Source organism: Panthera leo, chromosome B1, assembly GCF_018350215.1.
Source record: "Panthera leo isolate Ple1 chromosome B1, P.leo_Ple1_pat1.1, whole genome shotgun sequence".
Taxonomy (NCBI): Eukaryota; Metazoa; Chordata; class Mammalia; order Carnivora; family Felidae; genus Panthera; species Panthera leo.
The window spans coordinates 7330026-7357207 of record NC_056682.1 but is presented as its reverse complement, the minus strand read 5'-3'; the positions used below and the strand labels follow the sequence as shown (position 1 = coordinate 7357207).

General features: G+C 38.4%; 1 protein-coding gene across 1 annotated transcript in view; it reads left to right on the top strand.

Annotated features, from left to right (window-relative positions):
- The window catches only part of GPM6A (glycoprotein M6A), a 351752-nt gene that overhangs the window by 294478 nt on the left and 30092 nt on the right, over positions 1–27182 (top strand). The window contains exon 2 of the mRNA XM_042934207.1: positions 12012–12204. Within this exon, the coding sequence (XP_042790141.1) occupies positions 12012–12204 (193 nt within the window). The remainder of the gene's footprint in view (positions 1–12011; positions 12205–27182) is intronic.

Sequence of the window (27182 nt, the reverse complement as noted above, 5' to 3'; positions counted from 1 at the left end):
ACTATTGCAGGAATGGGGCATATAAAAATAAGCAAAAAGCAGAAATGTTTGAGCTGATCATTTTTACATTTTGGTGAGAAGAGTCCACGAACCAAATCAACAACTAAGATCAACAGTATGTTTTATGCTCAGGAGCATCATGGAGAAAACCAAAGCAGCTCTTGGGGTAGAGAGTTCAGTTTCCAACTGGATAATCTTGTGGCCAATTAAAGATGGCTGTAGACTCTTCACCAGTTCTTCCATCCAGAGCTGGAGTCCACCTTTCAACCTCCAAGAATCTGGGCTGTCGGTGATGATTTTGAGAGGAGGTGTGGCAAAATTGGTGCTCTGCCATTTTGGGGCTCATTCTTTAAGAATATTGGAAACTTTTTCTTTTTCTTGGAGCTACTGCTTTGATGGAAGTCTCCCATTGTGTCGCACCGTGCTCTGAGAGAGCCCTAATAGCCACTTGGAGAGGCCACTCGAAATGAGATATTCCTAGTGAGTCCTCAGTTATTTCAGGCATGCTACCTGGGCACCATATATGCAATCGAAGAAGCCATCTTGGACATCCAGTTCACTCAAGTTTTCACATGACTGCCAGCCCCACCCACCTTTTAGCTGCAATTGCTTAAATAATCCCAAATGAAAACTGTCCATTTGAGTTCAGTAACCCCATGAGAAATGTGAGTAATTATAATATATCATTGTTTTAAGCTAATACATTTTGGGGATGGCTCATGAGTCACCAATGGGTGACCCAACAGACAAACAAACAAGCAACATTTTGAACAAATTTGAAAGTTGTTAGGAAACAAGCCATGCCGGTATTTATGGTAATAGGTTGATTCATTGCAGGGGGAGATAAGAGTTTTAGCTAGATCCCCAAACATCATCTGAACAAGATGTGTGCTACAAAAACCTCACAGGGGTGTGAAATTCAGAGTAGTTTGTGCTCCACTCCCCCCCCCCCCCAGGGATTGCTCTGATTTCACATGAGAAATATGTCTCCACCTGATTGCTATCTCACCCTCCAGGCTTATTTATCACCGTGAGAGAATATGGCTCTAATCATTATTGAAGCAATTAACTTTTCTGCTTAGGGAAATATGTTTAATTAATCAAGACATTCTTGCCAAGTCATGTTGACCAGTACAAAATGTTCTGTAATCAGTGATACAGTTTTATAAAAGCGATCTGAATCACAAATATTAGTATTCTCGAAATTCCTTAATAACGAATGGTAGAAAGAAAAATATCATTCTTCTGGAAAGCCCACACTACATAGACCTTCATGTACTTTTCAGTATTGACCCTCAATAATCATTTGTAAAATTGCCTGTATGTGATCATACCTCCCTCATAGCGTTGCTGTGGAGAGCACACAGTTGACACCTTAAAAGTCTTGGCAGTGTTTCTGATGCATTGGAACTGCTCAAAAAGTCCTTATGGATGTGATTGAGTTATAAACTGCTTACTTTAATAATCTGTTCAAAATTCTTAGAGTAAATCCTTCTTAATCCCTGTATTATATATATATCTAGTTTATCAACTCATCTTAAAACATGTTAGGCATGTAATATGATTTTATACAGTACTACATGGCTTCTCCATGCTGTTCTGTCAGAGTCAACTGAAGCATTTGATACAGAGTTGTCAAGGGAGGAAATCCTAGGATCTCTATTTTTGTCAAAAGCCCTGATGGTTTTGGTACCCAGCCACAAAATTAGGAGGGGATAAAGAAAATCTCCCAATATTATTTTCCTCTTTCAAGATGCTCTTTTTAGAATTAGGAACTGATTTGGTTAAGTATGCAGCAATGACTAACATATGTACATTTAAAACCTGTCATTTTAGTTTGCTATCTTAATAATTTGCCCTGAATTATTCAAATGTTTATCTTAACTCTGTATTTTGTTTAGACTAGGAATATATTTAAATGTTAGTTAAAATTTTAGTAATATTTGGGGATTAAGTGGACTATATTCTTGAATGCTTTAAAAATATAGATGATCATGGGGCGCCTGGGTAGCTCAGTTGGTTGAGTGTCCAGCTCTTGATTTCTGCTCAGGTCATTCCAACGTCGTGAGATCAAGCCCCATGTTGGGCTCCATGCTGAGTGTGGAGCCTGCTTAAGATTCTCTCCCTCTCTCTCTCTCTCTCTCTCTCTCTCTCTCTCTACCTCTGCCCATCTTCCCCACTTGCACTCATTCTCTCTTTCTAAAAATAAAAAAATATATATAGAGAGATGATCATGTCATTAATTAAAGGGTTAACTATTATAAAGTCTGTCTGCTGTAAACTTTACAGTATAATGCATTCCTCAGAAGCACAGTTTTGTGCTTTTATGTTATTAGATAAGCCAGATAAGCCAGGCTGTGATCCTGGGTGCTCTAATTGGGCACTCAGGATATCACAGTGCTAGATATTTAGAAAGAATAATTTTAGAAACCTTTCTGAAAAAGTACTAGAAATTTCTAACTTTATTTCTCCTAGTATGTAGGCTCAAAAAGAGTAGAGGCCATAAGTATATATATGTCATTCCTGTATACTCAGTGCAGAAAACTAGTATATGCTCAAAAACATTCCCTGAATATTGATAGAGTGATTCAGTGCCCATGCTGCTAACAAGCCAGAGAAAAAAGGGGTGAATTTGTGAAATAAACTTAGTACAGTCAAGTCATGATGTAATGGTAACTGTACTATTTCTATTCAAGGGACATGTTACCTTGCATAATAGGGTAAGAGACGGTCGGGTTGGCTCCGTGCCACTAACATCTCCACAGACACTTAAGGATCTTAAGGCTATATTGAATTGTTACTCATTTTCAGAAACAGTCCTCTGAAAAGTCAATTGCTTTAACTTTACCCGTGTGATAACTTCACATTTCCCTTGTGTGTTGATGCCTTTGTCTAAGACCCTTATTGGCCATGGCCCCAGTAGTTGTAACTAGAAGTGCTTTTTTGGCCACACAGCACAACCCCAGCCTCTCTGTGCTTTGGTATTGGCACGGCTCTGGGGCAGTAGTAGTTGTAGGGATAAAAGGATGCCACGAAGGGAATCCTCCCAGGAAGGAGAGCCCTATCAATCTGGAGACTCACATTCTTCAATTTTAGAAACTGTTTTTGAGTGTCTGCTAATTTGCTAATCTTCATTTTCTCTGCTTTTCATGGTGGACCTCATATTTGAATGTGGATCTTGGACCTCCTTATCTGATGTCCTAAGTTGGTTATCTTTTCTCTTTAGTTTCCATCTTTGTCTTCTTGTTCTACCGCGTCATATGTTTCCTCTCCTTTGTCTTTTAGCCCTTTCATTAAAATGTAAACTTCTGCTTTATTTAGTAAGAGCTTCTGACTTTTTTTTTTTTGCAGTTGCCTATTGTTAGCATCTACTCTTATTTCAAGAATACAATGTATTTACTTATATCCTAGGGGAATGTAGGAGTGTGTGTGTGTGTGTGTGTGTGTGTGTGTGCGCGCGCGTGCGTGAGTGTGTGTGTGTGTGAGTGTACCGTTTTTAAATCCTCATCAACTGCCTGCTGTGTCTCTCATTTCTCTGAGTTCTTTTGTGTTTATTTTGGTTTCCTTCTTTCAAGTTGGAGATATTCCTCCAAAACCTATTGATCTTTTGTTGTCCCTGTATAAGAGTGAACTCCCAGCAGTATGATAGACTACATGACATGAAAAACTTTGCTGTTGTAAAACAGTTGAAATTATGGAATTAATATGTATATGTATTTAATATACACATGTGTAAAATATAGATGTAATTAAAATATATTTACTCATATATATGTATGCATTGGTCTTCTGAGCCTGAGTTCCACCCGAGGCATGGAGTCAGCTTGGAATACGTAGTGTAAAAACCAGGACTCTAAAAGGCACTGGTGGAGGGCTAAGCCATGAAAAGAAAAGAAAAACAAAAAATAAACCTAATAGCAATCATGACAAAAATTCTGTGTATGATAGAAAAGAAAATTACCTTCCTTTTACCTTGGCTGGGTTGGGAGGGGAAGGCCCCTCAAAATTTGATCCCACAAGCCCCCTCTCCTCTGAGTTTGTGACCTTAATTTCTGCTACCTGAGACTGAAAAACCCAAGTTTAAGATTGAATTTAAAGGAAGTCACCATAAATTCCAAAAGATTGCTATTCTGTAGCTCATGTTTTCTAACAATGATGCAGTTAAGATACAAACACATAATAACCCAAAACACAGAAAAATATCACATATTTGGGAATTAAAACAAAAAAAAGTCAAAGAAAACAAATATATAAATACATTTTGGTCAAAAATCACAGTAGGCTTTAGGAAATTCTTACAACTGAACAATGATGAAAAGATCACATATTAGAACTTGTGAAATTCACAATTAGAAGGGACTTTATATCCTTAGCTTTTTATTAGAAAAGAAGAAAGACTAAAAACTAATGAGGTCAGCAACCGCCTGAAGACATTATGAAATGTACAGCAAAATATACCCCAATAAAGTAAAATCAAAGAAATAAGTTAAAAACAGAAATTAATGAAACATGAAATACTCATGCAAAATGGGTTATGTAAAAAGCCTAGTAATATTAAGAAACATTAGAATTTTATTATGATAGTTATTAGTACTATTTGCTAAGTATTTAGGGCACTGTGTCTTGTGGAAACATAGAATTGCTCTTTGTGACTGAGAGGGAGGCATGATGGTTCTTTCTGGCCTTTGGACTCGAGTAGAAGTGGCATCTCTCACCTGTAGCTCAGAATATTTAATTGTCAAGTGAGACTTTCCTGATGTTTTTTATTCTGAGGGTATGACTGGCAGGGTTCAAGACGATGTCTCCTTTTTTTCAGCCTCAGTTTCTGAACTCAAGCTATAGTAGGCGGAGAACCCCAGCACTAAACTGGGATAGAAATATTATAACCTGAATGAAAGATAAAATGTGATATTTTAAATCATTAAAACTGGTTTTTTTTTTATCTTTATTTTTTAATGTAGCAAACATGGAACATAAAACATAGGCTATCCTGACTGGTGGACTTTAAGAACAGAGAAAGAAGGGCAACTGGGTAGCTCAGTCATTTGAGGTGTGACTCTTGATTTCAGCTCAGGTCGTGATCTCACAGTTTGAGAGATCGAGCCCCAAGTAGGGCTCAGAGCTGACAGCATGGAGCCTGCTTGGGATTCTTTCTTTCCCTCTGTCTCTCTGCCCTTCCCCTCTCAAAATAAATTAATTCACTTAAAAAATAGAGAGGGGCGCCTGGGTGGCTCAGTTGGTTAAGCGTCTGACTTCGGCTCAGGTCATGATCTGATGGTTCATGTGTTTGAGCCCTGCATCGGGTTCTATGCTGACAGCTCAGAGCCTGGAACCTGCTTCAGATTCTGTGTCTCCCTCTGTCTCTGCCTGTCCCTTCTCGAGCTCTGTCTCTGTCTCTGTCTCTGTCTCTCTCTCTCAAAAATAAATAAAACATTTTTAAAAATTTAAAAAAATAGAGAAAGAGAGAAAAAGGAAAAGAGACAAAGGTGGGGAGGCAGAGGAGTGATGGAAAAGTAGAGGGGTAGAGAAATGAAGAAAGGAAGGATATTGAAATCATCTGAAAAAACAAAAGGAAACATGAACAGATGATAAATAAGTTAAAAATACTATAAAATGGGTGCCTGTGTGGCTCAGTTGGTTAAGCGCCTGACTTCGGCTCAGGTCACGATCTCCCAGTTCATGAGTTTGAGCCCTGTGTTGGGCTCTGTGCTGACAGCTCAGAGCCTGGAGCCTGCTTCGGATTCTTTGTCTCCCTTTCTCTCTGCCTCTCTGCTGCTTGTGCTCTCTCTCTCTCTCTCATAAATAAACATTAGAAATTTTTAAAAAATACTATAAAACAAAATTACATACAACTTCATCATAAATTTTAAATCTTATATTAAATGTACAAATATATAAAAATTGAACTTAGTAAACAGACTTAAAAAAATAGAAATCTTGATTAGTTCTATAAATATTAGCAAATTAGATTAGTAGTTAAAATTCTTCCCCCAAAGTACACAAGTGGCCTGAATGGTTTTACTAGCTGGTTCTACCAAATATTTGTTGTTCAGCTAAACCTGACACAAACAACCCCATAGCCCCAAGGGACAGAAGGAGGTCACTGTACAAGACTAGTATAAACTTGATTCCAAAACAAGAAAGCAACAATTAGATGTCAGTCACATTCATGAACATAGATGTCCCCACCCTCACCCATTACGTTTTTAGCCTCATTTTATATTCCTTTGTTTCAGCTTCAACCTATTTTACCATCAATGGCTTCCTAAGTTTTCCTTAGAGACTCTAGTCACACACCTACCTCAGGACATTAGCATTTCCTTTTCCTGTTTGAAACCCTCTTCTCCCACCGACCCTCTGGGACTGCTCTTTTCCCTCCTTTGTGTCTTTTTAACAATGTCACCTTGGTTATTCCTTTCCTGAAAAAAACTGATATCATTATTCCACTGTTCCCTACTTCCCTTCCCTGTTTGGGTTTTTCTGTCTGCACTTTCTACCACCTCTCGTGTGTTACTTCTGCATCTTGCTGGTTGTCTGTCTCCCACCTCTAGAAAGAGAGCAGGGCCCTTGTTTACTTCCTTACTTGCACAGCTCTGGCAGTTAGCATGCTGCCTGGCACCTGGTGAGGACCCAGGAACTATTTGTGGAGTGAATTGATAAATGCAAAAGTATTGAACAAAATGTTAGCATGACAAATTCAGCAACGTATGAAAAATACAGTATGACTCAGTTGGATTTTTCTCAGGAATGCTGGTTTAAATTAGAAAAACTTATTGAAATGGCAGATAAAGAGAAACAACAAAATTATTTCAACAGATGGGGGAAACGCATGTTATGGAATTCAAAATTAAGGAGACCTCCTTAACCAGTAAACCAACAGCAAACATCACACTCGATGCTAAAACCTGGCAAGTGTTTTCTTTATTATCAGGAACAAGAAAAGTTGCCCTTTTTTTTCATTGTTTCTCCTTGTCTCCTTGCATTGTACCTGACGGAGTAAGCCAACAGGAAGATAAGTAGAAGGTACAAATCATGAAAAGAAAGCAAGCTCAGAATTTTCACAGATGGTATGATCATCAACAAACTCAAAGTAATTCACAGAATCAAAATAATTCAGAAGATCATCACAAGAAGTTTGTGAAATTTCTAGATACAAAATCAGTGTATAGATACCAAATCAGAATTCCAATTAGTTAAATTGTGGAAACAGACAAACTGTTTCTGAAATTTACGTGGTAAGGTGGGAGGGCCATTAACAGCATGATCCGCATGAGGAAGATGAACAAGTTGGGGGAATTTTCTCCACCACAAAGCAAGACATATTGTAAGGCAGTGTGATATTGGCCCAGGGACAGACCAGGACACTGATGGAGCACAACAGACAGCCCCCAAACAAGCCCAGGCCTCTCTGGGTACGTGGTAGTGACCAAGGTGACATCACAGCTCAGTAGAGAACACATCAACTCATTAGGAAATATTTATCGATGAATAATTGCCCATATCATTTGTTAACCTCTTTTCCGGAATCCACCACTGTGCTGGCCTTCCTTCCCCAGACGCCTTTCTTCCAGGCTCTTTGTCTTGTTGGCTTACGTTCTTTCCCCTTGACTTATCTCGGTGCACTTTGTGGAAAGAGCAGTGGCAAAGGCTTGTGTTTATTTCACAGTGTTTAGATGGAAGTAAAGTACTCGTAGATCTCATCCTTCTAAAAAAAAATGTGGACTATGTCCGGAGCTTCTGTCTTCTTTGAATTTTTATATCAGGGCAAGTCCGTGTATAACCCCACTAGATATTGGACAGATGCTAATGTTTCCGAGTATTGAAAAGGAAGTCCAGTCATTCCTTCAATGTATTTTTTCATATGAGATTAAAGGCGTAGTGTTAATTTGAGAAAATACAGCCAGCAACCGGGTAGGTGTGAGAAGTGCTTCTGTGCGTGTACTGGTAGTATCTACCGGACGGCGTGTAAATTCCACGTTCAGCATTAGAACCATCGGCTCTGTTTGAGAGTCGGTGGCCCTGTTCTCTTCACAGCTTGTACTGAAAGCGTTTGCTGTGCAAATTTCATCTTTATTGTCTTTATAGAGATTTTCTCAAGAAATGTTATTTTTCTCCCGTGCCGGCCCTCCGCGTATGACGCTCTCACCGATCATCACTAAATGGAGTGATTTCTCGTTTGAGGGGCAGTGAAAACGTGGTGGTGGGAGGCAGCAGAAGCCTCAGCCTTAAAGGATGATTGTTGGGAGCACGTCCCGGGCCCCAGAGCACGGTTGCCATGGTGATTCTGCTGCTCTGCCAAGGCTCCTTCTCACCGTGGGTGGAGAGATGCTCTCCTGCCAGCAGCTCTGTGGGATTCTGGCAGCTGGAGAGAAGGCTGAAGTGATGCTCTGCTTCCCCCGACGGGAGTTCGGAGAGTCTTCTTTTAAATCCAACAGGCAACTCGGGCCCCGTGGCAGGGCGGGGGCAGTTAGGATCTAGACCATCCCAAGTGCAAAATGTGCATGATAAGATTCTTACTGTTTCTTATTTTGAGTAAAACTCTTGCAGAGGATTGGGACTTAAATTGAAGGAGGCGAGCCTAACGTGGCAGTGAGGGAGGTTTAGAGAAACCTGGATTTGTCAGTAGGGATGATGGAATTCTGAGGGATTTAAATGGCCGCATTTCAACAGGGAGGAAAAAAAAAAATCCGTTCGATTTGGAGACCTTAAACTCATTCAGAAATGCCGTTGAACTCAGGGTCGTCAATTTGGGTTTAACGCAGTATTGAAATTTTTCTCATGTTTGTCGAAATTTAGAAGGCACTGCTCAGTTAAAGCTGTATGTAATTAATCCTATAGACCGTGACACTAACAACCCCCCCCCCCCCCCCACCTCCTGAACTTATACAGTCTAGGTAACTGGTAACTGCTAAACCACAACTGAGAAAATGTAAAAGAAGTAGAAACTGACTCTGAATTAGAATTCAGATGAACAAAATTAATCAAAAGTCGTCAGTGGCATTTTAGTGACCGTCTATAGGCTTACCTCTTCATTTGTCCCTGGACCTCATTCTGATTTTATTTTTGCTTTGTTAAAAGCTTTAGCAGGACCCAGCAAAGATAATTCCTATCTGTGAATTTGATGTTCGGACTCTTTCTTTCTCTTTAGACTTCTATTCCGAAGGGTTTTGTTGACTACATTACATTAATCTGATTTTGACAGCTCTGACTGCAGAGGAAGGCCCGCATACCTATATCAAATTCTTCAAGAACAGTAGTAGGGAGAAATCACAATGGGGTTTGAAATCATGGGAGTGTTTGGGGCGCTTCCCAAGATAAAGGGTAACTCCTCTTTGGGTTGGTACTGATTTTGTTTCTTGTTTTCCTTTATCTTTACATAATCAATAAGGTGAAGATTTTACAACATGGAGAGACAGAGAGTAGTTCAAAGATTTTTCTGCTCTCCTGTTAATCTCCACTCAAGACTGTATTCAGTGACATTCAGGGGCTACACACTGTGGTCTCATCCATCTGCTAGTGAAATCGCTTCCCATCGTATGAAGTGTCAATCTGTTCTACCGTTTTCTGCTTCCCCACATTCTGTGTGTGCGCACGCACATGTCTGTGTGTGTGTGTGTGTGTGTGGGGAGTAAGGTTTAGGAAATGATTTTCTGTAAATAACAATTGCTTTGAAAGTGCAGAGGTGTTCTGATTTCTTTTTATTTGCCTCTGGGGCAGAAGAGGTGAGCCATAATTCTCTCAAGAAGGCCAGTTCCAATGATCAGTGTTCAAATTAGCCGTCTAGACCACTCTCTAAATGTAGAGTTACTTCACACAGGAAGCTTACAATTATTGCATGAATCATATGTTAACTATAAACACATATACATTCTAGATAAGGTGCACGCAGATCTTCCTATGACTTAAGTACAATAAATAACAGTCCATTTTCCAATCTCATTTTTTATTTGCTTCTGCAGAAAGGAAGAGTCAGTTATATGGAGAGTTTTTGAGAGGCTTCGGCATTACAAAAGGAGATTGGATCAAGAATTTCCAAAAGGAGAAGAGTAGGAGGAAATCTCTGGAATGGGGGTAGGGGGAGGGAGGGGCACAGGTAGATGGAGGGGAAACTGAGATCATCGTAAGAGTTGCTCTGGGCCTGGTAGCCCTTTGTGTTTCCTTTCTCACCAGCAACTGGTGCAAAGTACCTCATCAATATGTCTTATTGCAAAACATACACACGTAGGCATTCTAGTTAATCTCTTAGAAGATACCTAGCAAATTCTCATAGTTATTTTTGATACTAACAGCCTGATGTCTTAAACAAAAAGTTATCTTTCAAAAGACTAACATGACAAAACTTTAAAAAACAGAAGTGATTACTGTAGTCAACGTGTTTTTGAAAACCACATTACAACACAATCATAGTTCATCTCAATATAGTTAAAGGTGTGTCTAGCAATGGTAGATATGATATTTATTGAGTAGCTACTGTTTGTCATGCACTATTTTATGTATTGACGCACTTTTATTTTTTTATTAGCTCACTTCTAAATTGTATTTCATTGTAATTCCAATGTATTTAACCTACAATGTTAATATTAGTTTCGGGTGTACAATGGGGTGCTTGAACAACTCTGTATGTTACTCAGTGCTCACAAGTGTACTGTTTAATCCCCATCACCTACTTTACCCATCCCCCCACCCACCTCCCCTCTGGTAACCATCTGTTCTCTATAGTAAAGAGTCTGTTTTTTGGTGTGTCTCCTTTTTTCCCTTTGTTCATTTGCTTCTGTTTCTAAGATTTTATTTTTAAGTAAACTCTACACCCAATGCGGGGCTAAAATTCATCACCCTGAGATCAAGAGTCATACGCTTTCCTCACTGAGCCAGCTGGGTGCGCCCATTTGTTTTATTTCTTACATTCCACATATGAATGAAATCAAGACACGGTATGTGTCTTTCTCTGATTGTCTTATATTGCTTAGCGTAATACACTCTGGCTCCATCCATGTCATTGCAAATGGCAAGATTTCATTCTTTTTTATGGCTGAATAATATTTCATTACACACACACACACACACACACACACGTATATACATATCCACACCACGTCTTCTTTAACCGTTCATCTGTCGATGGACACTTGGGCTGCTTCTGTAATTTGGCTGTTGTAAATAAATACCGCCATAAACACAGGGGTGCATAGATATCTTCTTGAATTAGTGTTTTCATATCCTTTGAGTAAATACCCAGTAGTGTGATTACCTACTTAATGCTCACAAGAATGATTTGAGGGAAATTCTGTCACCCTTTTACAAATGATGAAATGAAAAGAATAAACCTACTGAAAAACATAAAGTGATAGAGTCAAGATTTTACCCATCCTCGTCTCTCTTTTCTCCTGTGCCCGTATCTTTCTCATTGCTTTCAGTCATGCACCACAGCCAAGAACTGGGTTCTGCATTTGAGTCACTACAAAGCTAACGTACACTACTCTCTTAACTCAAAAGATTCTAATGTAATTTGCCTTGCTACATGCAATGTTCTCAGATAGTCTCTAGTCTATTCTCTCAAACTTCTCAAAATTTCTGGTTGAAGTTCACTAAATTGGGTTCACATTGAATAGGTTTTGACTCACTATTTTAAAAACACAGCTACAGGGAGTTCCTTAGAGTAAATGTCATTGAAATAAAAACTCAAGCATGTGAAACTGACAGCAATAAAGTGAAGGTAGAATGATAGGTATGCACGTTGTGAAGATTGTGGGAAGTCTGAGTTGGGAAGGAAGGGCATCTGTTGGTCTGGGGGATAGAACAATGGAAGTAAATATTCTCTTATTTGTGGAGGATGGGCATATAATTAAGAAACCTGATTTTTATAGCCCCCAGGGCAGCCTAGGACTGGATGTGTGTGTTGACCTGATGTCATCTTTAAATGCAAATATACATTCCCATAATGCTGACTTTTTTTTTAATTAGATGAAGAAAAAAATATAAATTTCTAACATTTTCCCGTCGGTCTTCTGCAGGGTGTTTTGAGTGCTGTATTAAATGCCTGGGAGGCATTCCCTATGCCTCTCTGATTGCCACCATCCTGCTCTACGCTGGGGTTGCCCTCTTCTGTGGCTGTGGTCATGAAGCGCTCTCTGGAACTGTCAACATCCTGCAAACCTACTTTGAGATGGCAAGAACTGCTGGAGACACACTTGACGTCTTTACCATGTGAGTCACCCTCCTATCGCCTCTTACGTTGACAGTGTATGTTCGCATTGCTGCGTGTTGAATAAACAGGGGTCTAAAGTCCAGTGAGGCAAAGTTATAGGTGAAGAAATAAATACCCTTGGGTTATACACCTGAGATGAGATACCTTTGACCTTTACCATGAATACAGGACACATAGCAGAAGGTTGGAAGCCCACTGAATCTGGGCTTGATTTGTGTTTCAATTTGACTGTCAAGTTTTATCCAAAATTCAGTCACCATTAAGCGGAATGCTTGCCTTTCTTTGGCTCTTCTCATTTGAGCAGAAGCTGTTCTAATAGAAGAGAACAGAGGATAAAGAATAGAGCCAGGTGTGAACGTAGACACTGCTGCTAATTCTAGGCAGTTAGCAGAATTCTGCGGGTTCTCTCGCCTTCTAAACACACCCATTCAGCTCTGGGTGTAATACTGTCTTTCTTTCCTGCCTCACAGAAGTGATGTGGACTTCCTAATTAATCTTTGGGAGTGGTTCTTATTAACTTCGGTTAATGACAAATCATACGAAATATTGAGCACCTTTTTGCTATAACCGTGAGTTATACTTAAGACGTACGTTTGACTCATAAAATGTAGAATCCTGGGATCACTGAATTTTAATATTTTTTAAAAAGTAACTCACACATGGTCTAGAAGTAAAAGAGTTTGCTGTTTAAGTTACAGTCCCTTGTTGCTGAATATCACAGAGAACGAGTGTTGAGGATTGAATTTAGTTCCAAATAAATTCCCAAGTCAGCTCATTTATTGAGTGATACAATGCCCACAAAAAGAAAATAACTTGTTTTTACGCTGTATTTTGTAATACCAGCTGATAGTAGACTTTCTATTGCACTAGCCAGCACGGCATCTGTTCCCCTACAACTTCTTGCATGGGTTTCATGCTTCTTGATACTGTGCAATTAGAATATTTTTCATGTTGCTTTATTTTGTCATTCAGAGTAAATTCAAATCTGCTTAATTTATATATACTTTTTCTGGAGTAAGATGGGTTTAGAGTTACAGATCTTAGTAATTAATACAGCTGGTGACAGTGACTTTGCTTTTTACTCTTAAAATTCCATTGGGGCGCCTGGGTGGCTCAGTCGGTTAAGCGGCTGACTTCGGCTCAGGTCATGATCTCACGGTCCGTGAGTTCGAGCCCCGCATCGGGCTCTGTGCTGACAGCTCAGAGCCTGGAGCCTGTTTCAGATTCTGTGTCTCCTTCTCTCTGACCCTCCCCCGTTCACGCTCTGTCTCTGTCCATCTCAAAATTAAATAAACGTTAAAAAAAATTTAAAAAAAATATTTAAAAAAAATAAAATTCCATCAAAAAGGTTAATGACATTTCTTATTTACCCAGAGCCAGTTCCTACTGGCCTGGTATAATTCATTCTAAGACCCTAATCTAAGACAACGCTCAGTCAACCTGGACAACTTTCTAGGTAGAAGACAACTTTTCTCCAACTCCAATATCAGAAAATATATCCTATTGCTAAAAATTTTTATAATCTATCAGCTACAGACAGAATATCTTGAATAAAATATTGGCTGTACATTATATTTGTTATTTTATTAATTAAAATTGCTGATTTCTGTATAAATGAAAAGATGAAAAATGGCACACATTTCCACCAAGTTATAGAGAAAGAATTTCCTACTTTGCAAAGTGGAAAGCATGTACCCTTGGACATAGTGTATAGCAAAATTTTTAGGAAAAGGAGTATTTATTGGAAATATTTATGCTTCTCTCAAATATAATGTCACTTAAAATTTGGGAAAGATTGGCCATAAAATAAGAAATATGACAAAGCAGGTGTGTGAGACTGAGTACCTCCCCCCAATATAGTTGTTAAGAGGAGAAAGGAGTTAATTTCCCTAACTCTGAAGTATCAATTTAGAGCTCAGTGTCACTGACTTATCGAAATGAAGAATTCATAGCAAATTTTAAAAATCATAAACTAAAAATGACAAAGGACTTTATATCACTTTCCTCATGTTTACCAACGTAATTTCATTTTACAAATTAGTTTTGAAAAATAGTAATGATCCATTAAAATTAAACTCTTTAAGCCCTTAGTAGACAGTTTATCAATTTCCATTACATTAGCTATATAGCATGAATTGACCCTTGAAAGTTTATTCATCATTTGGAATATGATTGAATTATCTGAAAATGCTTTGGATTATTGCAGGATAGCCTGCAGAGATCCTTAAGAAGATGATGGCAAGGATATATTTTCATGTGATAAAACTGACATTTTCTTTTTAGTTTTATCTCAGCCTACACTGGACAAAATATGTTTTCACTGTGCATTATTTTAAGCTACCACAGATGTCCTTAAAATCTACAGATTCTCTATATTTAGGCTACATCCAAATTGCTAACCTTAGATACAGAATAGAAGTTTGTAAGAAATCATGAGCCTAATAAGTGACAGGAGGCGATTGCGGACATCAGAAACCATTTGTCAAGACATCTATTTGACATTTAGACAGCAGACTTTCATATATCACAGACTTCTCTTGCTCTGAAGGAAGAGTATATGTGGGAGTTCAGAAGAGAAAGCAGAGATCGTCTGCTTAATTTGGTACTTTTACCTTTGCTCTGTTTCATTGGAAATTAACTGAAATGAATAATGCATTTTTGGAATGGGAAGGACGCCATTTTGATTGGAATAAAGGCAAGTACTCACCTTATCTCTATTTTTATATTTCAAATAACTAAAATTCTTTATACAAGGCCTTCTGAAGCTACCAAACGAATTCCGACTCTCTCCCTGTCTGCAAACAGCTTGGGAAAACAGAGGGAAGATATGCATCATAAACTTCTTAGGTGCCATTAGTGCCAACTGATACGTTTAAAGATTTACATGCAGGTTTAGAGCCAGTAGGGATTACCCTATGGGATGCTGCCTTACAGGGATATCAGAGGAATAGATAAAGTGAGGGAGAAACAGAGGATGTAAAATAAGAAAATCCAAAATAGAGGTGGATGAGAGATGTGTTTAGTGGGCAGCATAGTTTGCTTGGAAATAAGCTAAGGTAAGTTTGGAAGAGAATATGAAGAAAACCCTTGTTGGCCAACTTTAGTCATTTACAGAGAGTCTATTTTTTCCCCCTACTTCACATGCTTGGTTCAGCCAAATTAGGCACTCCTATCTCATTTACTTATAAAGGAAAAGAAGCCTGTTTACTGGATGTGTGAACTCAAAGATAAAACCAATTGCCCAAGCCTCCACTTTTTCTCCTATGGTCCTCAGGATATGAGGATTACTCCATTCTTTCTCTTAGCTTCTTTTTCTCTGTCCCTTCACTGTCTTCTTTCTCTTAAACACACACACACACACACACACACACACACACACACACACACACACAGGCATCTCAATATGGTCAGTATCTCCAAGTCTACAGAAAGAGACATGTAGGTCAGGAGCTCTGAAAGATGACTGTTGTATTGCATTTCACTAATCATCTGTGTGGCATGCAAAACTGACTTCTCATAAATAAGTTTGCATGTAAATAATAAACAAGTTTATAAATATTAAAAACCAATAAAGGAGTAATCTCCACGGTCACGCAGTCTGCGTTTGGGACTCGAAATTCCCAGTAGCGCCAGCCTTCAACAGGGGAAGGCGATTGACATGCGGCTCCTCGATCCTCAGCTGATGTCACCCATCAAATCATTTTGTCCTACTCCCTTTGGAAGGGGAGACCCCCAGAGAGAGAGAGAGGAGAGGGAATTGCTCAAAGATTTAGTGACCTGTTGATCTGTTTTTAAGTATCGCGCTGTCCCTCCTCCTCAACTTGGTTTCTGAGGAACTTTTCATCCTTACTAAGTCCATGGTTATTTGTTGGCTCCAAAGTGTTGTGACGATGAGTGTGTGGCCTAGCCCACTGCTTCCCTTAGGGGATAGATAGTCTTATCCTCTGACTATAACTTTTTTTTAGTTTGGCATAGCCGTTTAAGGCCCCTCAACATGGGGAACCGGTCCACCACTCCACCACCCTCTGCTGTATGGCCAAGAGATCATTTTCTGATCCATGATTCAGATTTCCTCACCTGAGAGCCACTTGATAAGGTGTTCTGTGTTCCATCAGTTTCATTTGGTGAGTGAGCAAGAAAGTGGGGTAAGCATTTCACTTCTGCAGGACAGATTCATAGAGGACAGTGCAACGTGGAAACTGATTAGAAAATTAGATCTCAGATATCCAAACCACTAATTTTGCTAAGTGATTTGGCTTTTTCAGTAAGACTGAGCTAGAGACAGTCTTATTCACAAATACACCCTCCTGTAACTTATTAGACAGGGATTATATTTGGGTTTTGATAAATCATGGAGAGGGTCTAGGATCTGGTACCATTGATTTCCAAAGTGAATGTGTTTTGTGTTCAAAGTTTTATTATTGTGACTTGAAGCTAAGATGTCAAAAACTGAGGTTACTAGATAATGAATTCTTTGATATTTAATGCACACATAAAAATTAATCTTGGGGCACCTCGGTGGCTCAGTTGGTTAAGCATCCAACTTTTGATTTCAGCTCAGGTCATGATCCCAGGGCTGTGGGACTGAGCCCCGTGTCAAGCTCTGGGCCGAGTGTGGAGCCTGCTTAAGATATTCTCTCTCTCTCTCTCTCTCTCTCTCTCTCTCTCCCCTCCTCCTCCCTCCCTCCCTCTCTCTCTCTCTCTCTCTCTCTCTCTCTCTCCCTCTCCCTGTCTCTTCCCCCCCCCGCCAAGCCTCCACTTTTTCTCCCTCCCTCTCTCCTTCTGCCTCTGTCCTCCACTCGTGCACTCTCTCTCTCTCTCTCTAAAAAAAAAAAAAAAAAAAAAAAAAAAAAGAATCTTTGTTTGCCTAAAACAAAAGCAGACAGTAAGCTCAGATAAAATAGATATATTGGATTTGCTCTCAACTTCCTATGTATGTAAATCTTTAAGTCTGCTTATAGTTCACATGTTTCTTTCTTGGAACTAAATGATGTAGAAAACAGTTTTCAGTCACTTAATGGATGGGAATGAGAAGGGAAAAGAAAGTAGGAACTCATGGCAAGACAAAACCAGGTTTCTTAGGCTGACAGAAATCACGGCAGTGTACCCGTCTGACCTGGGAGATTGACAGTCAAACCAAATTGCAGGAGTCTTCTACTTACAAGCGTTTTGAAGACCAGACAAATTAGTACTGATAGGAGATTGTTGAGTTGGAGATACTGATTATTGAATTGGAGATTCAAAAATAATTTCAGTCTCATCTAGAACTTATGTTAGGAAAACCATACTGAATTCCTTACTTCTGGTACAGTGACCAGAGAGGATCTCCTTAGGCAGTATTTCAGCCAGACCAGTAGTCCTCAAATAAGTGTCAGAAAAAGAAAAAGAAAAAACCCACTTCATTAATATAAAACATCAACGATGAAACCCAGTATATAAACCATGAAGATGTTAGATGGAGAGACAACAGAGTGTGGTGGATATAAGAGCCCGGGTTCTGGGGTCAAACTCACTGGGTTAGTTTCATGTGGTATCTGCCCCTTTATATCGTTGGTTTGTTTTTTTTGTTTTTTTTTTTCAGTTTATTTATTTGGAGAGACGGAGAGAGAGAGAGAGCAGGAGCAGGGAAGGGGCATAGAGAGAGGGAAAGAGAGAGACAGAGACAGAGAGAGAGAGACACCCAAACAGGCACCATACCATCAGTGAGGAGACGTACGTGGGGCTCAATCCCATGAACTGTGAGATCACGATCTGAACCAAAACCAGGAGTCGGTTCCAAGAGTCAGATGCTTAACCAGCTGAGCCATCCAGGCGCCCCTGCCCCTTTCTAGTTCTCTTACCTTGGACAAGTTTAACCTGTCTGCCTCAGTCCCTCATCAGTGAAAGGAACTTAACTAACGCTGCCAACTTCCTAAGGTTGGTATGTGGATAAAATGAGTTGATATTTTAAAACAATTCTAACAGGACTAGCACCTATTAAGGCTACACACCTGTTTATGAACATACTGCTGACACTGCTGCTGTTACGATCATGATGATGGCCACTGTCACACTTCCTAAAGTCTGTCCCTGCACACAATACCCCCTATGGTGGACTATTTGACTAGAGTAGATATTCCAACCAAGGTAAGCACCAGAGTAGGCTTCAGACTCGATTAGAATTCAAAGATCTAATTTCTGTTCTCTCTCTTTTTTTTTTTAATTTTTTAAATGTTTATTTATGTTTGAGAGACAGAGACAGACAGAGTATAAGCGGGTGAGGGGCAGAGAGAGAGACACAGAATCCGAAGCAGGCTCCAGGCTCTGAGCTGTCAGCACAGAGCCCGACGCAGGGCTCAAACCCATGTACTGCAAGATCATGACCTGAGTGAAGTTGGACGCCCAGCCAACTGAGCCACCCAGGCGCCCCTGTTCTCTTTTTTAACATCCAGGGAAACAGCAACTTTAGAAAAAAAAATGTTTACAGATAAGAATATGATGATTTCATTCAAATACAAATTGAAAGGTTATCTGGTAGAGGAAAACTTGCTTTGTGGTTCAGAGAGAGATTTAGGTCAATGAATTTCAATTTATAAGGAAATAGTTTTTTGACTCAGTATAAAGAACTTTTCAAAAGTCAAGAGTTTTCTAAAGAGTACTTGGTCTGCCTTGGAATGCACTGATTTGCCTGTCAATGAAGTATTCAGACAAAGCTGGTAATGAACTTCCAGTTCTGACATGCTTACAACCTGTAACTCACTTGCTAAACCTTAGTCTTTTATTCCAGAACAGCTGAGTGTTTCTGCCTGTTTTGCAAATTGGGTTATATAGCAAGTATGGAAATATATTTACATATATTTAAATATATACATATATTTAAAACTTATTGCATTTATTTTATTTCTATGCTTTTGTTTTCAAATATGCAAATATCATTTTTCAAGCTTTTGTGTGATTGGTTTTAAAATGAATTCACTCATTCAGCCAAAAATAGTGGGTCATACTATTTGCTAATTGCTGTGCTAATCCTTAGGGATCCAGTGTAGAGCAAGATAAATTTATTTTCCCCGGACACTGACATGGGAAAGGTATGTGAGCAAAGTGCCTTCCGTATCAGACTGCACAGATAGGAATCCAAGAATGGATAGTTAGTACTTGAATTGATTTCAGGTTAAGAAACAGAGGGAATGGAGAAGCTACAATAATTAATATTATAAGAGTATTGGCACAGGCATAAAAAATATATCAAATGGGCCAGAAAAGAGAGGGGGGAAAAAAAGAATTAAGTGTATGTAAGTAGTTATATGTATATATAAAATTATGTCCCTAGTCACATTTTTACCAAAAAACTTCCAGATGAACTGAAAGTTAAAATTTAAAAATAAACTATTTTGTAACAGTCAGAAGAAAAATAGATTAAGATTTCATCTATTATGGGGCAAAAAGTATCTAAGAAATAGAAAAGTATCTAAGAAATAGAAGAGATCACAAAAGAAAATATATATGGATTTTATATATATTAAATTCTACTCATTGAAGTACTTTAAAAAAGTAAAAGATACACAAAACTGAGAAAAATTTTTACCACTTACATGAGGAGAGGTCCTAATTTTAATAAAGGCAGAATTAATTCAACAACAAAAGGATACATATTCTAGCAAAATATGAAAACGTATTTCATCGAAGAATACAAATGGTTAATAGCGTGTAAATATATGTTCATCCACACTACTGAACTAAGAAAATTAATTTAAATAATACCATTGTTTTTACTGTCAAATTATCAGAAAAATTAAATAATAATACCTGGTATTGGGAAACAGAATAAGTCGTCTTACTTGTTACCAATGCATTTTTAGTTTGCTTCAGACCTTCTGGATACCATGTTGACAATACATCCTTTACAAAGATTTATCTAAAATGATCGTTATTATCATGCTATTTGTAATAGTGATGCCTTAGCTTCCTATTGCTGCTCTAACAAATTACAGCAAACTTAGTGAATTAAAAAAGCACATATTTATTGTTTTGAGGTTATTTTTTTTTTCTTCCCAGTTCTGGGAAGTCGGAATTGGTCTTACTGGGTTTATTGAAATGGGCTGAAATCAAGGTATTGGCAGGATTGTGCTCCATCTGGAGGCTCTAGGGGAGAATCTGTATTTTTACTTCTTCCAGCTTCCAGAGGCCACCTGCATTCCTTGGCTCGTGACCCCCTTCCCTCTTCGAAGCCAGCACTATCGCATTCTCAGATCTCTCTCTGAATCTGACTCTGACTGTTCTGCATCATCCTTTCACTTATTGGTACCCCTGCGATTATATTGGGCCCACCCACTTAACGCAGGATCACTTCCAAATCTCAAATCATTAATTTAACCACATTTGCCGAGTCTCATTGACCAAGGTAACCTATTTGCAGGTTCTGGAGATTAGGTACAAACATCTTTGGGGGGCTGTTATTCTTCCTGCCATTCACCAAAAGTAGAGCATTGGTAAAATATATCATGATACCTTCAAATGATAGAATGGGCCATAATCTTTAAAAAATATTAGATAAATTAGATAATATTTTCAGAGTATATTGACCAAAAATGAAGCTTGTAAGGGAGTATATAATCATCATAACTTTTGAAATTAATTGTAGTTCCTATGGGGAAAAAACTTGGGAGGATAAAAAGTGAATAATCTGATTTTCTGGTTTTAATTTTATTCTTCTCTACAAAGAATATATATTGCTTTTAAATCCATAGGACAGTTGTTTCTAGAAACATTATCAAATTTTGAAGTTTGCATTTAGAAAGGAGGTTAAGTACTTTCAGGAATTCTTTAAGAAGTAGGATAATATAGATTTTGCTTTGGAAAGCGAGAGTAGTGAAATAAAGAGTTTTCTTATAGTCTCTGTCATTTCATCCTACTATGGACACAATCAGTGACTTCATGATTAGAGGGGTAATTAACGCATTTTGTTGACATATCATTGACAGAAAACTCATTTAATTTAATTTTTCTAATATCATATTTCAAGTTCTTTGTTAAGTTCATACATTGCAAGTACTTTTGAGGGAAAGAGGGATTCAGACCAGTCAGATGATGTCAGGTATATCAAAATTTAAATGTTTGGATAATTTAACATTTTGAAATGAATGTCCTTCTAGCAAATGTCCTTCTTCAGATTGTTTGAGGAAAACTTCATGTAAGAATATTTGAGTGTCTAGAAATGTCGATCAGGTACATAGCTTGCGGCAGGCTACATAAAGGCCCCCAAAGATATCCAGAATCTCATCCATGGAACCTGAGACTATCATTTTATGTGCAAAACAGACTTGAAATTGTGGGTGAGTTAAGGGTCTGGAGGTGGAAGGCTCTCTCACCTCGCAGAGTGGAGTGATATATTCGAATTACTGAAAGAAGGAAACTGCCAGCCAAGAATACTGTGTCTGCCAAAATTATCCTTCAAAAAGGAAGGAGAAATTTCAAAATTTCCCAGATAAACAAAAGCTGAGAGTGTTCTCACCCTTGGCCTTACCTTACAAGAAATGCTAAAGGGAGCCCTCCAAATTGAAATAATTTGGTTAAAAGGCAACCAAAAAAACCTACAAAAGTATAAAGCTCACTTGGTAAAGGTAAATGTATAGACAAATACAGAATACTGGAATACCGTAATGCTAGCATGTAAATCACTTTAAAAATTTTTTATTACATATTTTTGAGAGAGAGAGAGAGAGTGAGTGCAAGCCAGGGAGGGGCAGAGAGAGAGAGAAAGAGGGAGACACAGAATCCAAAGCAGGCTCCAGGCTCAGAGCTGTCAACACAGAGCCTGACTCGGGCTCGAACTCATGAACCGCTAGATCATGACCTGAGCCAAAGTTGGATGCTTAATGGACTGAGCTACCTAGGTGCCCCATGTAAATCACTTTTAATTCTGGCATAGAAGTTAAAAGACAAAGGTATAAAAAAAACTGTAAACTATAAAAGTGTGTTAATGGATACATAATATTAAAAGGTTTCACTCATGACGTCAATAAACATAAAGTGTGGAGGGAAGAAAAGTAAATTTAGGTTATTTATTTGTGATAGAAGTTATGTTGTTATTAGCTTAAAATAGATTGTTAACTATAAAATATTTTATGTAAGAAACATGGTAACCTCAAAGAAAATATCCATAAAAGGCATACAAAAGAAATGAAGAAAGGAATCACAACATGTCACTACAAAAAATCAATGAAATAGAAAAGAGGAAAAGAAAGACAAAAAGTTACACAACAGATAGAAAACAATTTAAAATGGCAATAGTAAGTCATTCACTGTCAATAATAGCTTTAAAGATAAATAGATTAAACTCCTCGGTCCAAAGACATAGAGTGACTAAATGGATAATAAGTAAGATCCAAATATATGTGATCTGAAAGAGAATTGCTCTAGATTTACAGACACAGGCTAAACGTAAAGCATGAGAAAAGATATTCCATGTAAGTGATAACGAAAATAAAGGAGGAATGGCCATTCTTACATCAATCAAAATAAACTTCAAAACCTATCAAAATTTTGAGACAAGAAAGGCGCACCTGGGTGGCTCAGTCAGTTAAGCATCCGACTTTTGATTTCAGCTCAGGTCATGATCTCACAGTCATGAGATCTGAGCATAGGTTGTGTCTCCGTCTCCATCTGCCCCTCCCTGCTCTCTTGCTCCCTCTCTCTAAGAAGGAAGGAAGGAAGGAAGGAAGGAAGGAAGGAAGGAAGGAAGGAAAGAAGGAAGGAAAGAAGGAAAGAGAGGGAGGCAGGGAGGGAGGGAGGAAGGAAGGAAAGGAAGGAAGGAAGGAAGGAAGGAAGGAAGGAAGGAAGGAAGGAAGAAAGAAAAAGAAAGAAAGAAAGAAAGAAAGAGAAAGGAAAAAAACAAATAAGGACATTTTATAATGATTACTATGTCAGTTCACCAGGAATGTATATGTCCACAACATCCAAGCACCCAAATATATAAGGCAAATATTGACAGATGTGAAGAGGAACTAGATAGCATCACAATCATGGTAGGAGAATTCAGTATTCTACTTTCTATACTGGATAGAACAACCAGACAGAAGGTTAGTAACAAATAGAGGACTTGAACAACACTATAGAACAAATGGGCCTAATAGACTTATCTAGAACATTCCACCCAACAGCAGAATACACATTCTTCTTGAGTGCTCATCAAACATCATCCAGGATTGGTCCCATGTTAGGTCACACAACAAGTTTTAGGAAATTGAAGAGGCCTTGAATTCATATTGATACCTTCTCATTTACGATAGAATCAAGAAGAATAAAATACTTAGTGATAAACCTAAGCAAGGAGGTGAAACATTTATATGCTGAAAACTATAAAACATTGGTGAAATAATTTAAGTCAAACTCATAGGAGCAGAAAGTAGCATGGTGTTGGCCAAGGGCCAGGGAGAACGAGAACGAGTTCACTGGGGTTTAGACTTTCGGTTACGCAGAACGAGCGAGTTCTAGACACTGTGCTTATAGTTAATTCTGTGTTACACACTTCATTGGTCAATGGGGTAGAGCTCATGTTATGTGTTTTTTGCCTCAATAAAAACTAATAAAATATGAATATTCTCCACAACTGTGAAGGTTCCAAAGCAGCTTCAAGTAGTCTCTAAAATTGCTGATGCTTTTTTTTTTTTTTTACTGAAGTTGAATAGGATATATATATAACTGAGCTGGAAAAGCCACTCACCTCCTACTCAGTAATTCACTGGTTTTAGGTGCTTAGGAGGAAGCAGCCATTTTTCTACTTTTTTAAAAACAACCATTTTCAAACTTCAAAAAAGAGCTGCTATTTATGCACCAGCAACTTGTCTGCATGACCGTCAAACTACTCTATTCTATAGTCTGTAACATACAAGTGCATTAGACAGTGTCCAAATTAATTTAAAACCATCCTTAGAGTGAGAGAAATACTGAAGAAGTAAAGAAATAAAGTAACTGCCTGAGTGTCTTGGGTCCGCCATAACAAACTCGCTGGCTTAAAACCACCAGCCTTATTTTCTCACGGCTGGGGAGACCAGAGGTCTGAAGCCAAGGTGTCAGCAGAAGTGCACTCTGTCCCTAGGGGCGGGGTTCTGTTCCCTGCCTCTTCCGGTCCTGGTGCAGGCGCTCCTTGATCTGAGGCCCAGTCTCTGCCTCCATCTGAATAGTATCTCCTCTTGCAAATGTCTCTCTCAAAACTCCCCGTGCCCCATCTCTCATAAAGATACCTGTGATTGGGGAGCCTGGGAGGCTCAGTTGGTTAAGCGTCCCGACTTCGGCTCAGGTCACGATCTCACGGTTGGTGCGTTCAAGCCCAGTGTCGGGCTGTATGCTGACAGCTCAGAGCCTGGAGCCAGCTTCAGATTCTGTGTCTCACTCGCTCTCTGCCCCTCCCCACTCATGCTCTGTTTCTGTCTCAAAAATAAATAAACATTAAATTTTTTTTTTTAAATTCAAGAAATAAATAAATAAAAGATACCTGTGATTGCCTTGAGGGGCCACCTGCATATTCCAGGATAAGCTTCTCTCAAGATCTTTAACTTATCACCATGTGCACCACAGAAGGTAAAATTCACTCTTTGCCATATAAGGTAATATTCAGATGTTTCAGGGGTTAGGAAGTGAATATATTTGGAGGGAAGCATTTTTTTTTTAACCTACCACAGTCACCAACACTGTTTTATGCTCTTGAAATAGTTGCTACCTGTAAAAGCTTTTTCTAAGTATGAATATATTAGAAATGTCTGGCAATACGTGAGCACAGTAAATATGACTGTATAGTCCTTTCTCGAGACACTTGTGATCACCTCCTTTTTGCTGTGAGAGGAACACAGGCGAGCATAAGCAGCAACTTGGGACATTAGAATATATAGGAGCCAGGGGCGCCCGGGTGGCTAAGTTGGTTGGGTGTCCGACTTCGGCTCAGCTCATGATCTCATGGGTTGTGAGTTCGAGCCCTGTGTCGGGCTCTGTGCTAACAGCTCAGAGCCCAGAGTCTGCTTTGGATTCTGTGTCTCCATCTCTGCCCCTCCCTCCCCTCCCCCCCATGCTCTGTCTCTCTCTCTCTCTCTCTCTGTCAATAATAAATTTAAAAGAAATTTTTTTTAATTTTTTAAAAATTTTAAAAAGACTATATAGAAGCCAAAAAGAAAAGCATCATTCTAGGTTAAGATAGGGACTAGATCCCATTTCCATAAGACCTAAAATAAACACACACACACACACACACACACACACACACAAAATCTGTTGCTGACTGTTTTTATTCCAATCTGTAAGTTTTCTGAATTGCTACATTTCCTAATAAACTCAAGACATAAGTATAGATGGATATTTTCATATATATATTATATATATTGATATATATATCTATATATATATCACATATATATATATCGATATATATGCCATAACTCTAAACCCCAAATATTACTCCTTCCTACTAAAGTCAGGAACAAAGAAAGCAAGGATGAACTCTTTCTATTTAACATGTTCTGGATATGTTTGTCAACTCAGATTAAGAAAAATAATCAGGAAGGTAAGAATTGGAAAACAAGAAAACTACCTCTGTTTCATGTCATTTGCAGATGACATGATGGTGTATGTGGAAAATTTGAGAGAATCAGTGATAAAACGAATTCAGATAATAGGAGAATTTAGCAGTGAAGCAGGATATGAAATTTACATGTGAAAATTAATAGCATTTGTAGAGACAGATAATAACCTATTAGATGTACTGGTAGAGGAAAATTTGCTTTACAGTGACCACCAAAAATTAAATAATAAATGTAATAGGAAAGGCTCAAAACGTACAGGAATCAAACTATAAAACTTTCCTGAAAGATGGAAAAGTAGACTTTAACAAATGAAAAGGTACCCCATGTTCTTGGATAGGATCACGAACATGTTAGTGCTCTCAAAATTAGTGTATAGATTCAATGCACCATAATAAAATTCCAGTGAGTTTTGTTTTTCTTTGTGGAGCTAGACAAGTCAACCCTAAAATTCATGTGGAAGAAAAACACAAGATCAGCTAGGAAATCACTGAAGAAGATCCATGAGGGGATCTAACCCTACCAGATATTAAAACATAATCAAAGCCCCTAAATGGAATGGAAAGGAAAGCAGAGAAATAGAAACATTTAGATCCAGAAGACAAGTGCATGATGGAGAGAGCCCTCAAATCAGTAGAGCAAAGGTGGTCTCTTTTTTTAATTCCAGTATTATTAAGCTATACAGTGTTATATTCGTTTCAGGTGTGCAACATAGTGATTCAACAATTCTGTATTCTGTACTCAGTATGCATCACGATAAGCGTACTCTTAATCCCTTTCAATGGTGTTCTTAATGATGTTGGGACAACCAGACAGCCTTTTCTCTCTCTCTCTCTTTTTTTTTCTTTTTTTTTTTTTTTTTTGTTTTGTTTTGTTTTGTTTGTTTTTTTTTTTTTTTACTTTTGATTCCTTGTGCTCTTGACTTTCTTAACTTCGTAAGGGGTACGTAAATATCTGGAGTTTTATCAGGCGAATCCCCGATGTCATATCATGTCACCCCCAAATCCTCCAGTATGTGTCTCAGGAAGACGACTTGTTATAATAATGCCATTATATAACATCGGATACAATTAACAATACTGCTGCACTCTCTGATATTGAAACTAACATAAACCTATAAAATATGGGTGCCGCTAGCCTCCCCACCCCCCAGAGAAGCATCCACGTCTGAGAATCTCCAAGGTGTTATAGACAGCCCGTTTTGAAAAAGATAAAATTAGGTCCAATTCTTGCACTTCCCAAAATATAAACACCAAATTGATCGGAAGTCTAAATGTACTAAAACGGAATGATACACACACTAGAAAAAAACATGGGTGAATTCGTCGGTAGCTTGGGTATTATGACAAAAATCCCAGTGTAATGAAAAAGAAGACAGATAACTTTGACAACATCAAAGTTTTTTTAAGTTTTATGGCAAAATGCCATAA